Source organism: Perissodus microlepis, chromosome 13 (assembly GCF_051167445.1).
Source record: "Perissodus microlepis isolate ML-2025 ecotype Zambia chromosome 13, ASM5116744v1, whole genome shotgun sequence".
Taxonomy (NCBI): domain Eukaryota; kingdom Metazoa; phylum Chordata; class Actinopteri; order Cichliformes; family Cichlidae; genus Perissodus; species Perissodus microlepis.
The window spans coordinates 19,543,248-19,555,872 of record NC_140473.1 but is presented as its reverse complement, the minus strand read 5'-3'; the positions used below and the strand labels follow the sequence as shown (position 1 = coordinate 19,555,872).

At 39.8% G+C, this 12,625-nt stretch overlaps 1 protein-coding gene across 1 annotated transcript in view; it reads right to left on the bottom strand.

The window, feature by feature from the left end:
- Positions 1-12,625, bottom strand: part of ctbp2a (C-terminal binding protein 2a) — a 79,294-nt gene that overhangs the window by 49,196 nt on the left and 17,473 nt on the right. The window contains exon 2 of the mRNA XM_084947786.1: positions 6,159-6,320. Within this exon, the coding sequence (XP_084803912.1) occupies positions 6,159-6,216 (58 nt within the window). The 5' untranslated portion in view covers positions 6,217-6,320. The remainder of the gene's footprint in view (positions 1-6,158; positions 6,321-12,625) is intronic.

Genomic DNA, 12,625 nt, shown 5'->3' with positions numbered 1-12,625 from the left:
TGATTATCCAAATCAGGGTCACGGGTCTGCTGGAGCTTATCCCAGCTATAATAAGGCAACAGCCAGGGCCTATCATAGTGCTAGCACAGAGAGAAAACCATTTACGCTCACATTCACACCTAGAGCCAATGCAGAATCACCAATTAACCTAACATGCATGTCACTGCTGGGGAGAAAGCTGGAGTACCCAGAGGGAATCTAAGTAGGCACAAAAGGCCCCAGCAGACTGGTGTATACAAATCTGCTGTGAGGTGACAGTGCTAACCACCACACCACTGTGCTGCCCCAAACACCTGGTCATTTAAGCTCTAAATATTAATAAACTGAAGCATTAGGGAAAAGAGCAGTGGTGCTGTTTCATGCATCTAATGAGTGCCTTTTGTCCACTGATACAACTGAACAAATGACAACATTGTTTCCAGTTCTGGGAAGTTTACCAACTTTCCTAAGACAACTTCTTGCGGAAAAGCCCAAACTGATTATTGATTAACCGTCAGAAGTGCTTCATCAGGCAAAAAGCCGAACAGCATCTGTTTTCAAAATCTCAAATCCGAGTATTTGTTCTATACTGCGATGCGAATATCTTTGGACGGCGAATCACATCGGATATCTTCAACAGAAAAACACGCACCGTTCCAATAAATTCTACATTCCAGCACCGTGACTACCTTTGATGGGAGTAAACAGCCACACTTGATCAGCCGTTTCGAATTCGATTTAGGCCACAGGCGCAGCTCAGTTAGCCACTCATCACAATGAGTAAAGATGTAATCAATGCGCTCTGCTGTGAAACAAGTATTGGATTGACACAGTTATCCTCAGAAGATAAATGGAGATTACAGAAGCTCCTCTTGCCGTCTCGCCAAGTGCAGCCCACGACAACAACGCAATCACAATCACTCCATAACGTTCTTATTTTTGTCAATACACATGATATGAACTTTGATTTCTATTTCACGCCTCAGTCCCAACACTCTGTTTATAGATAATAGTGGGTGGCTTTGACATTATGGTGTAGAACACCCCATGCCTCTGGTTTTAAAATACTCTTTTTATATGGTTCAGTAGATTTAATGCTACCGTGAAAGCAGCGTGATTCACCACCCTCTGATCTTTTAACTTCCCTGATGTGAATCACCCTCTTCTACAGATTTTTTTAAGAGCAGCTGTGATGACTAACTGCAGTAGAAAAAAAAAAGTCCCCCTTCATCTTTGGCAGTGACTTCATTGTTGATAAGTAGTGCAGATATGGACACTGCTGACAATGTGGAACAAACAAGGCAGCTCACACAACACTGTTATATATTGAACAAAGATGGCGCCGGTGTCTGCGGCTTGCCGTCTGTCTATGTCAACTTTGTTTTTGTTTGTTTTGTTTTTTACAATTTGTGCCACCCAAATCAACTCGCGACTGGTATATGAACGCCAAAAACTTTTGGATCTTCAATATTTTCTGACAAATCAGCAAGGACAAACAACAGGGCATCCCCCATCCCTGGCTGATGTTCCTGCTTACCTGCTACGCGGAGCGCTTCCTGCTTCAACGCATTGTCGCAGACGCCGCAGTAAACGTGCCAGTCGGCTAGTGAAGCTTAAAGCTTGCCTTACTTTTTCTCTAGCGGCTGTTCCAGTGGATTATAATCTGTTCCATCGCATCCCAAGGCGTCTCCTGGATCATGTTGCTCCTTGTCTGGTTCCTGTCGTAGGCTCGAGTGGACGTGAGCCTGCTCGCCGGTGCTTTTCACGTCTTGGGCGTCGTGGAATAAACTTTGTGAATTTGCGCCCATTAACTTGGGCTTCACAGACAACTTCTGCCCAGACTCCAACTCAAACGAGGATGGCTTTAATAAATGCCCGGTCCATAGCAAGTAAAACGTTTGTCATAAACGATTTCTTTTCTTCAAATGGTTTGGATCTCCTTTTTGTGACTGAGACATGGATGAAAATGGGTGAGTCTAGCTTCATTTCTGAAATATTGCCCTCCGACTGCTCATTTTTAAATGCTCCAAGGATATCAGGTAGAGGAGGAGGAATATTGACAGTTTTTAAAAATAACTTTAATTGCAAGCAACTCCATGTACCGGTTACCCCCTCCAGTTTTTAACTTTTGATGTTTGAACTGGGAAGTTTTCAACCGGTTGTGTGTGCGGTAATCTACCGACCACTGAAGTTTAACAAAGACTTTTTAAATGACTTTTCATGTTTCTTGGCTGACATTGTGCCTAAATATGATCGGATTTTAATAGTTGGTGATTTTAATATTCATGTCTGTTGCTCTGATGGACTGCTTGCTCAGGAGTTTTTAAATCTTATTCAGTCTTTTAACTTTGTACATCTGTACAAGGCCCTACACACCAGCAGGGGCACACTCTTGACCTGGTGTTATCGTGCGGTTTATCTGTTTTTAATTTGGAAATTGGAGATTCCGTGTTTTCTGATCACAAACCTGTTTTATTTGACATTTCTCTTGTGCACGAGTTTAAAGCTCGTGCTCCACCCAGGTGCTGTCGAATATTTAATTCTTCCACTGATGCTCGCTTCTCCTCAACTTTTATAGAAAAAAATGCTTTTATTGACCCTGAAATTAGTTTAGGACTTAGTCTGGATGAGCTGCTTTTGCAGTTCCAAGAAACCTGTATTGAGACCCTAAACATTATGGCCCCATTAAAAACCAGGCGCCCTGAATTTTTTTCCCCAGCCCTGGTTAAATGAAGCCACCTGAGCGGTCAGACGTCAACGCAGGAGAGCAGAGCGAAAGTGGAAGAAGGACAAATTGCAGGTTTCTTTTGAAATGTTAAAGGACTGTTGGAAATGCTATCAAAATACAGTGAAAAATGAGAAAAACAGCCATTTTTCTCAGGTGATTGCATCAAATTGTCATAATCCCCGCGCACTTTATAAGACCATCAGTTCTATTTTAAATGTGCCCCAGTCTGCCACCCTGGAAGGCTCTGCTAATAGATGTAATCAGTTTCTTTCTTTTTTTGTAAACAAGGTTGAGTCCATCAGGTCAGCAATAGTACCTCCTACATATGACCCATCCACGTTTAGTCCCTGTTCAGTTTGAACCCATCTCAATTACACTTCTTAACGAGATGGTTAGTCAAATTAAACCTTCTGGTTCTCCCATGGATGTGATCCCTGCATGGCTCTTTAAAGAGGTTTTCCCTTCAATTGGAACTTCAGTCCTTGCTATTATAAATAGCAGTATTACTTCCAGTGTGGTTCCTGATGGTTTTAAACATGCAATTGTTAGCCCTTTATTTTAAAAAAATGGCCTTGACCCTTTAGTTTGCTCAAATTTTAGACCTATTTCAAGACTTCCATTCCTTTCAAAGTTATTGGAAAAAATAATTTTTACCCAACTGAATACGTTTCTTGATGCTAATGGCATCATAGAACATAGAACTTAAACGTAGAGGAGAACGAGCCTTTTCAGTTATGGCCCCAAAACTTTGGAATACGCTGCCTTTAAATATTAGACAGGCATCTTCGTTTCCTGTTTTTAAAATGCTTTTGAAAACACACCTTTTTTCGATAGCGTTCAGACTGGCTTGAGTTGATATGGTTTTTATGTGTTTTATTATGTTTTATGTGAGTGTCAGTGGTTGTATCCTGTGTTTTACCCTGTGTTTCTGTACAGCACTTTGGGCAAACTTTTTGTTTTAAACGTGCTATATAAATAAACTGGATTTGGATTTGGATTTGTTTAAGATATTGCCTCCACAGACAGCACACTGTAATTACTCTCCATTAAAAAAAAGAGGAGGGGAAATGTGTTTCCATGCAGGGTTGGTGGTTTGGAGAGGTTTGAGATGCCACATGTGGATCTCATTGTGAGGGTGGAAACTGAGAGCATCAAGGATTCATTAAGAAATCTATTAAGTAGTGTTTCCCAATCTTAGTGGGTTCTTCTTAGAAATAATAAAGTAAGTTTATATGTGACGCGTTGAAGGTGTCCAAGAATACCATAATATCATGCAAATGACTAAAATTACTTTTTTTTTTTGCATGCAAAAAATATTTGCTTATAGTTTTTTGGCAGCTTTTAATAAAGACAATTTTCACTGACTGCAAGACTACATTCATTTGATAGACAGTCCAATTCAGACTATCCAGCTCTTTTTCTCAGATTAATTCCAGATGAGGTTAGAAAAATCAGGTCTGGACATTGTCAAATTTGCACTTTTTCACATGTAGTACAGAGAGGCAGACGTGTTCTCACTACTGGAAATACTCTATTTGATTTAGCCGAGGGTCTGCTCTCTTGTAGGACACATGCAGCCCACTCGCTTACTATGATTTCACCTGTGCTATTTTAACACAGAGCCAGTCATCCCCTGGACTCTGTACTGGGGATATGCCATATCTTAACATCCACCACTATACAGACATAAAAAAACATTTATGGGATAGATAAGTGTCCCATCATGATATCAATGATATAACAACACCATGCATTTACATTCCCAAACATGCACAACGACACAAGCCCAGAGATGTCTGATAGCGAGAGAGCAGCAAGTCAGCCTCCAATTCAATTCAATTCAATTTTATTTATATAGCGCCAAATCATCCATAGATGATTCAGTCCCTAAAAATGAATCTAACCTCCAACAAAGCCAACAAATACTTTGCAAAATTTGCACACAAAAAAATAATCTTGTTTCAGTCAAAAACACTATATTAGCAGACACTAGCAGGTGATGATGTGCAGGAAGAAGAAGAGAATAACTTGTTAAAAAGATCAACCCAAGGCACAACATCCCAGGCAGAAAATATTTTCCACTTTAAGTTTTATTATGTGACAATATGGTGCAAGCTCTTGAAGAATTACAAGAATTACAAGTAACATTAGTTATTGTTATTGTTAAAGTGTTAAGCAGTTATTTATACTTTTACTGAAAATGTCCAGGGAAAACTGCCAAGGCTACTTTGTCTGCTTACATTTAACTTATGCTACATCACCCTTGTCTATAATGCTGCTGCTCCTAGAACCACAACAGATTTACACTTCAAATGAGGTAGTTTGTCATCAACGACACAAGCTTACTGGAAAAGAAGGATGGAAAATATCCTTCACTTTGTTCACACTAATAAATGCTGCAATCACAGATAAAGTGTTGTTCAGAGATACCACTATTGCAAATTTCCTTGAAATATCATGGTATAATGTTGAGGCCATATTGCTCACCCCTGCATTATACCAGGGAGCTGGCAGGTTAAAAAATGTTATGTTATGTTAATGTTATGCTGGACATTTGCATTCATACTTTAAACGCCACTGGTAAACATCTAGCAATTCTCAGGGGTAATAAATAAACAGCAAGGAGGTGCAGCTAATCATTTTTATAAATATCAATTACTTTGATTAAACAATAAATCGATAAACCTGTAAATTATTCACAAGGCTTGTTTTATCTGACTGTCGAGGTTGTTGAGGTGTAAGATCCCCGCATTTTTCAAATAAATCATGAATTAATGAGTTTGTAATTCAGCTTTTAAACACACTTTTTTTGTGTGCTAAATTTATCTCGATGGCTTGTAGATCTAAGACAAAGTGCTGAGTATGGCACTAAAGTGTTGGTGCAGCTGATGAGTTTGGACAGATGCCGGTTGATTGTTCAGTAAAAGACAAAATGCAGAAAAGAAAAGTTTCTTGTTTTGTGCTTCTCTCCATCTTAAACACACAAATCAACTCCAACTCCACCAAATCCCAGGGCTCTGAGGAGTGCTTCGCTTTATTACAGTCTCCCTACTTCATTCTTCCAGCAATGTGGAAACATCGAACTCAAGCCCCAAACACACACACACACACACACACACACACATTTTTTTCTGGGCTAGACATCTTTCAAAGATGAAGTTTGGAGTATCGGCGGGTCCCAAGGCTCCCTTTTGACACACACAAACACACTTATGCAAACGATCCCGCTGGCTTTTTCACTGAATTTTGTAGCAGCGGGCTAAAAAGCTTAAATACTTGTGGAAACTTCAGAGTGAATTACTCAGACAAACTCAAAAGTTACATGTGCCCACTCAAAGTCACAAGAACGCCTGCAACCTAAAACAAAATAAAAATCAATATTTGAATGTATAGCCAGCATTTCAAATGTAAACACACAGAAACAGAGAATGAAGAAGTTCGCCACACTCACCCTCACAGATTCTGTCCAGCCGCTGGCGTTTCACTTTATGCTTGTCGATTAGAGCCATCTCGTCACAGCTTGGTGGATGAAGTGACTTCTCCTCTCCTGATTTTTGACCCTACCTCTTGTCCTTAAAATCCCAAAGAAGCTAAGAGAGTTGATATTTTACACCTGAAATTCAAGAAAGCAGTGACAAAGATCATTAATGAAAGGCTGTCTAGATGGAGTTAGGTTGTTTAGAGTATTTATACTTTTACATTTTTAGTGAGCTACCACACATATATCAGGGTAAGCGTGATAAGTGATGCGCTATACTTGGAGTTAAGATAATTTGCATCAGCAGTCCCCTTGGGAGGCAGCGCCTCGCACACAATACTTAACAATGCAAAGCAGCACAGTGCATGCATATAACTGCCAATAAAATGTAGAGCCAGTGCTTAGAGTTAGGTGCCTTTTAGCCAAATCCTTTATTTGGGATTACCATAGATTTTAAATACAGTCTTAACACCTTCCAATCACGATTTCTGGACTGTCTGAAGTGTCATCAAGCAATTCATTATCGCTCCGTTTACTATGTTTATTCATTTACCTTGCAGAGGCTGGTCTTTCCACCAGAGGGAGCCTCGTCCCAGAGAGCACATTTTATTTAAATTAATTAAGAAATGTCACTTGTGCAACCCGTGCTTTCCAAATTGAGTAAAACACAGCAGCAAGCAGAAAAACAGGGAGTGAGTAAATAAATGAGTCTTTTTAGCAATCATTATCTTCAGTGACTGATGCTACTCTAAAGAGCATTCTTCTAATTGGCTCCTGCTGAAGCCTGAGGGACACGGCACAGTTTTTTTTTAGGTTTTTTTTTTTTGCCAGGCAGGCAAAGATAGAGAGGATGGTACAGGAAGGCACACAGACACACACACACACTGAGGGCACACAGAGGAATGTGGGTCAGTTAGTCAGCAGACAGGAGGAGGTTGTATCAGCAGAATAAAGACATAAAAGGGGGTAGGTGGGAGAGAAAGTACTAGAAAAACATCATCTAACAGGATGAGTACAGCGTGACACTATCCTCCTACATTTTAACTGTATGTCTGTCAGCACTTTTATAACTCTGCTCTCTGTTTCTTTCCATTTTTTGCCTCTGGGCCTAATCCTAGAGTGCTACACTTTCAGAATGGCTCTCGCGTTACCATTTACATGATGATATATCGATATTTGCTCTAAATGCAATTATAACCGGTGTGTTTTTGTGGAGCGCGGGGTGGGCTAAACAATGTGGCTGAGTGATGAATTGATGGTGCATTTTAATTTGGCCAGTTGTTGGGAGGGAGCGAGGGGAGGTGTAGTGCACTGCAGTGAAAGGGAATTTAAAAGCAACACCGGAGGAGGTGCCACAGTTTGGCGTCTTTCTTTAAACCCAAGCACAGTTCAGCTCGCCCCACCAGTCAGCTGTGCTTCAGCTTGCCTCCTCCACAAGATATGCCTCCCTGCCAAAGAGCTGGAGACCCACATGTGGGAGTCAGAGGAGAAGTAATTGAGCAAGAGTGAAAGCAGGAAACAGTCACTCAGAGGCGGGGGAGTCACTCTGCCTCGTCTATGAATAGACCGGAGGAGACATGCATGGGCATCTCTGATTCTGTGCTGCAAAAGAAGTAACCCTATAGGTCACAAGTGAATCTGGCCATTAATTATAAGCTCTCCTGATACAGACTTCACTTTGCTGATGGCTGCCTTGGTGGACAAACTCTGTAACACAAGAAGATGTCGGTAATGATGCAGCGACCGGTGCAGACAGAGCAACTTGGAGTGATGTATAATTACACGGAGTTGCTTAGACAATGTGATGATGGGAAGAAAATGATGCTATCACAATGATGTGACATCTAGTATAACTAGCTTTTTAAAGAGAAGCTTGTGTAGAAACAAGATGAAACAAATGAGCTCTCCGTTTATTTTTAATAACGCATAATGAATATCGCAGGCCGATGCTAATGCAGATATTCAGAGAGCAGTAAAATTATGTATACTGGCTGTCATTCATACATATAAATACATACTGTATGCTGGAGTTATTTTGAAAAGGAGAGGCTAACATTTCATTAACTTTTCAGGAATTCATTTCACAAATTACTTTGCAATTCACAGTGAAGACTCTGCATATGTCTGTTAAGCAGAACAGACTGTGCTACAAGAGCTGCAGCGCTGCGAGTATTGTATACCGTATACAATACTGTACAATTTTTAAAAGACTCCAAGTAAACTTGTGCATCATGCATGATTAAAAAAACATGTGTATTCGCACTTTATATATGCCTGTACCACTATATGTGCAATAGGTAAATATAAACAACCCAAGGCATCTATCAGACTCTAATTTTTAATTTAAAACTATACTTTGTCGAACTGCATTAGGCTGATAGAATTATAGGGTTCACACTTGTTTTTCTTATATTATGCAATCATAGACAGCACAAAATATGGATGTATTTTTTCTCATTCAAGCACATTTTCTATGCTTTATGTAAGTACTTTCTATCTAACATTCACACTCTGATGGATGCATCGGAGAGCAACATGGGGTTAGTATCTTGGCCAAGGATATTTGGCATACAGACTGGAGCAGATGGGGATCGAACCACCAACTTTAAGTCATACTGACTGAAACATTAAGTTCAGCTGTAAGTTAGTTATTTCTGGACTCAGAAAGGAAATGCTCATTGGCTAATGACTTATGAATCACTAAATGTGTGGATTCAGTCAAAGCTACTCAGTTTCAAACAACTAAGATTCAGCTAACCAGTGGATGCTGTCATGGCAGCTATATGCATGTATAACAGTGAGACATCCCACATCAATAGAAATTGCTTTTATATGGTTCTTTTGATGTGATACATAAGGTTATTTACATATGAATACTATATAATTTAGGTCTATATAGAATACTGTGCAGAAGTCTTGAACGTCCCCGTTTCTTTATTTTTCTTGTTTCAGACATGAGAAATTGCTGCATTGGCATTTTTTTTAATTGTTGCCATGCTGAAAAATGAACCTGTAGCCAATCAGAGGCTCTCCAGATGATATTGTATGTTGGATTAAAATCTGAAGATCTACCATCAATTTTACCAAGATCGCCAACACCACTGGCAGGAATGCAGCTCCAAATCATGACTGCTCTGTATTTTACAGATGGCTGTTGACACCCACTGCATCTCTCTCCTGACCTTCTGCGTATATACTGATGACAATTTGAGCCAAACATTTTCAGTTTGGATTCATCACTGCCTAAGACATGTTGCCACCGATTTTCAGTCGAGTTCTTCTGTAATGTGGCATACGTCAGTCTTTTCTCCCTATTTCTATCTTTAAGAATGGTTTCCTGACATCCACCCTTCCATTAACAGCATTTCTGATGAGGCAGATGGATCAGCTGAAAGGCCAGATGCATCTCTGAAGTCCTGTGTCTGGTCTTTGCTAAATGTGCTTTTTTTCCTTAAAGACATGACTTTCAGCTACTGCTTTTGGCAAACAGTTTTTTGGGAATCACGTTGTTGTTCCCAAAAATTGGATTTTTGGCCTATCAACCTGTTTTATCTTTGACATTTTTCATATATTTAACTAAAAAAAATGGAAATAAATGACGTGATTTTGTGACAATCTGCTAGTAGCAAAGTGACTAAAGGCACAATTCAGACATGAATACTGATTGATCCCTTGAATTAGATGGCTTTTTATGCCTGGATGATCACTTTTAAGTGGCTTAACAAGCAAACAAAAGGCATTCTTTTGGAAATGGTCAGGTGCAAGGATTTGGCTGAAAACGAGTGAAAAAGAAACCAGTGTTTAAAGAAAACTGTTGAAAGCCCCTCAGAAAGCCTGGAGAACTATTGCTCAAGACCAGTTTAAAAATTACAACAACGCCTGGCTCCTTGGAAGAAAGATATAAACAAATGAGGGATGGGTCAAAACTTTTGGACATTACTGAATATTAAAACCAGTAAACCATTAACCAACCAATGACCAAGAGTACTATTTTCAGTTTATCACGCAGCCCCAAACCTCTGCTGCTATCATCTACACCTTAAAAACCATTTCAAATATGACATTTATATTCCCATGCCTCAAATGACAGGATGGCAAACCACACAGGCTTCCAGGAATGGCCTCCTCAGCAGTTTGAGAGCTCCAATTTTTTTCACCAAAAAACCCCAAACTGTGGTAAATATGACTTCATTTCCATAAATTAATTCCAGACATTTTGACTCATGTAAGAAACAGATCCACTCCATTTTCAAAAGAAAAAAAAGAAACATTTCAACTCCACCAAGCGGGTTGAAATGTCAACAACAACTTTAAGCACAGCTCTCAGTCAGAGGAGTGCCAGAGAGGAAGTACAGTTATCCTGCGGCCCTTAGCACCGTCACCGCTAGATTGTTACTTCACTAAGTGCTGTTATGTAACTTAACAATAAGGGGATTGACCTGAGAGAAAATACGTGCTCAGAGTTGGATGAGAGGAAGAGAAAGAGTGGACAAAGTCACGCACACACACACACACTCAACACATATGCAAACAACAGAAATACACAACCCTTGAGACTGTCTGGCTCAGCCTACAAGAGGGCTCACTCTGCCCAACACACACACACACACACACACACACACACAGGACTGTTAGCTGTGTTTAGGTACTCATGTTCACAAGTCTGCGACTGTGAGCCAGTTAGAGTGTGACAAAAGTAACTGTTGCTTGATCTGTCGAGTGATGCAAACCTCACAGTATTCTTGGTAACTTCTTAACTGCGCAGGCAGAAAAAACATTTACTACAACTACATATAAACTTCAGCCTTTTATGAGCTACAGTGTGATTTATGACAAAGACACACGACATTTAGTGCGCACAGTTTCTGCAGTATAGCCAGTCCACAAGTGTTACTTTGTAATTGCATCTTGCCTTTATACCTGGATGCATTTCATGCACTGTTGGACTACATGCCATAATGCTTAGATGAGACCATTTTGAAGGTGTATACTGTTAATCTAGAGCAGGAGTAATAAACATAAGGCCCAGGGGCGAGAATCAGACCCCAAAAGGACTTACAGAACTAGACGACTTTGAAAAATGTGAAAGAGGGGATAAATTTTGGACTTTTAAACATATTTTAATAAGTTTTACAGCTTTTCCTCTGGATAAAGAGCTCTCCCATGGACATTTATACCTTACTATTGTAATTAATTAATTGATTGATAAACAAATAAATGATCAACTACTGAAATTTCTGTCTTATACAGTTGGTCCACAGTGAAAAAAACGGACATTATCTGTGAATTAACAGAAACTCTCTCATTTATAATTATAGGATACTCCCCGCAATGAACTACAAGAACCTTTTCTGTTAATTGAAACATTTATTATTTTACAATTGTGTAAATTTGTCAGGCTGACAAGTTTCTTTCATTTACTACAGTTTCACTTGTCTGGCCGACTTATGTGGTCCACAATGTAAAATGAGTTGTTCTGATGATGGCGTTGATCTAGGATAACATACTATAGGTTCATAAGTTTGGCCTGCAATGTGCCGTCCACCACACAGTCCTCAGTATCTGAATTTTGAACAGGTTTTCAATTTCAACTAAAAGAAATCTACACAGGTTCTGATCTAACTCCATCTCCAACATGTCTGCGGAGTGTAACACAGTAAGAGTCGAACCCTCAAAAACACGCACCCCAAAAATGCACTCAGCTGCAGTTTAAATGCCACTCGCAAGATGGACTTAAAGAATAGTTCTTTTATGCACTTTAACGGTGAATAAATGAGGCGCCAAGCTGAGATTTGCTCAAAGTTAATAGCTTTTTAACGGTTGTGAGAGGTGGCAGATGTGCACCACAGATGTGCTCCCAAGCACAATGCAGAGAGAGTAAAATCTTTATCAAAATGCCACAATAAAATCTTTTGAGTGCCTCGCCAGGAGTTACATTGCTTTGTCGCAGCAGTTGCATCATCAAGAGGTTATGAATTTATACAGCGCCTTTCAATCTGACACTGTGGACATCAAGAAATTTCAGAAGCACAAAAAGCCACTTTATCACTTCACACACAAATCTCTCTCGGTGTTACATCTCGTTTACTCGTGCTCAAACTTTTTCTGTGAATTTCTGTGAAGAGAAGTGCGTAAAATTGCAGCCTAGGAGATCTTGTTTAGGTTGGCAATACCACTATATACACAGACGGAGTAAAGAGAAAGTGAAATAGACAGAGGTCTTTTTCTGACTGAGGCCATTTCTCAGAGGAGCCCTCTTTCCAGATTAAGAAACCTGTGGGTTTGGCTGAAGGTGAAAAGGCACAGAATGAAGCAAAGCTACAAAACACGTGCACGCCTTAAATATCTCAGAAGGAGTTACTACAAGGGAGAGTTCTCATCATGAAAAAAAAAAGAGCTGTATCCTTTTTTTAGCTCATCAACCAAGCTTCCAGCCCTTG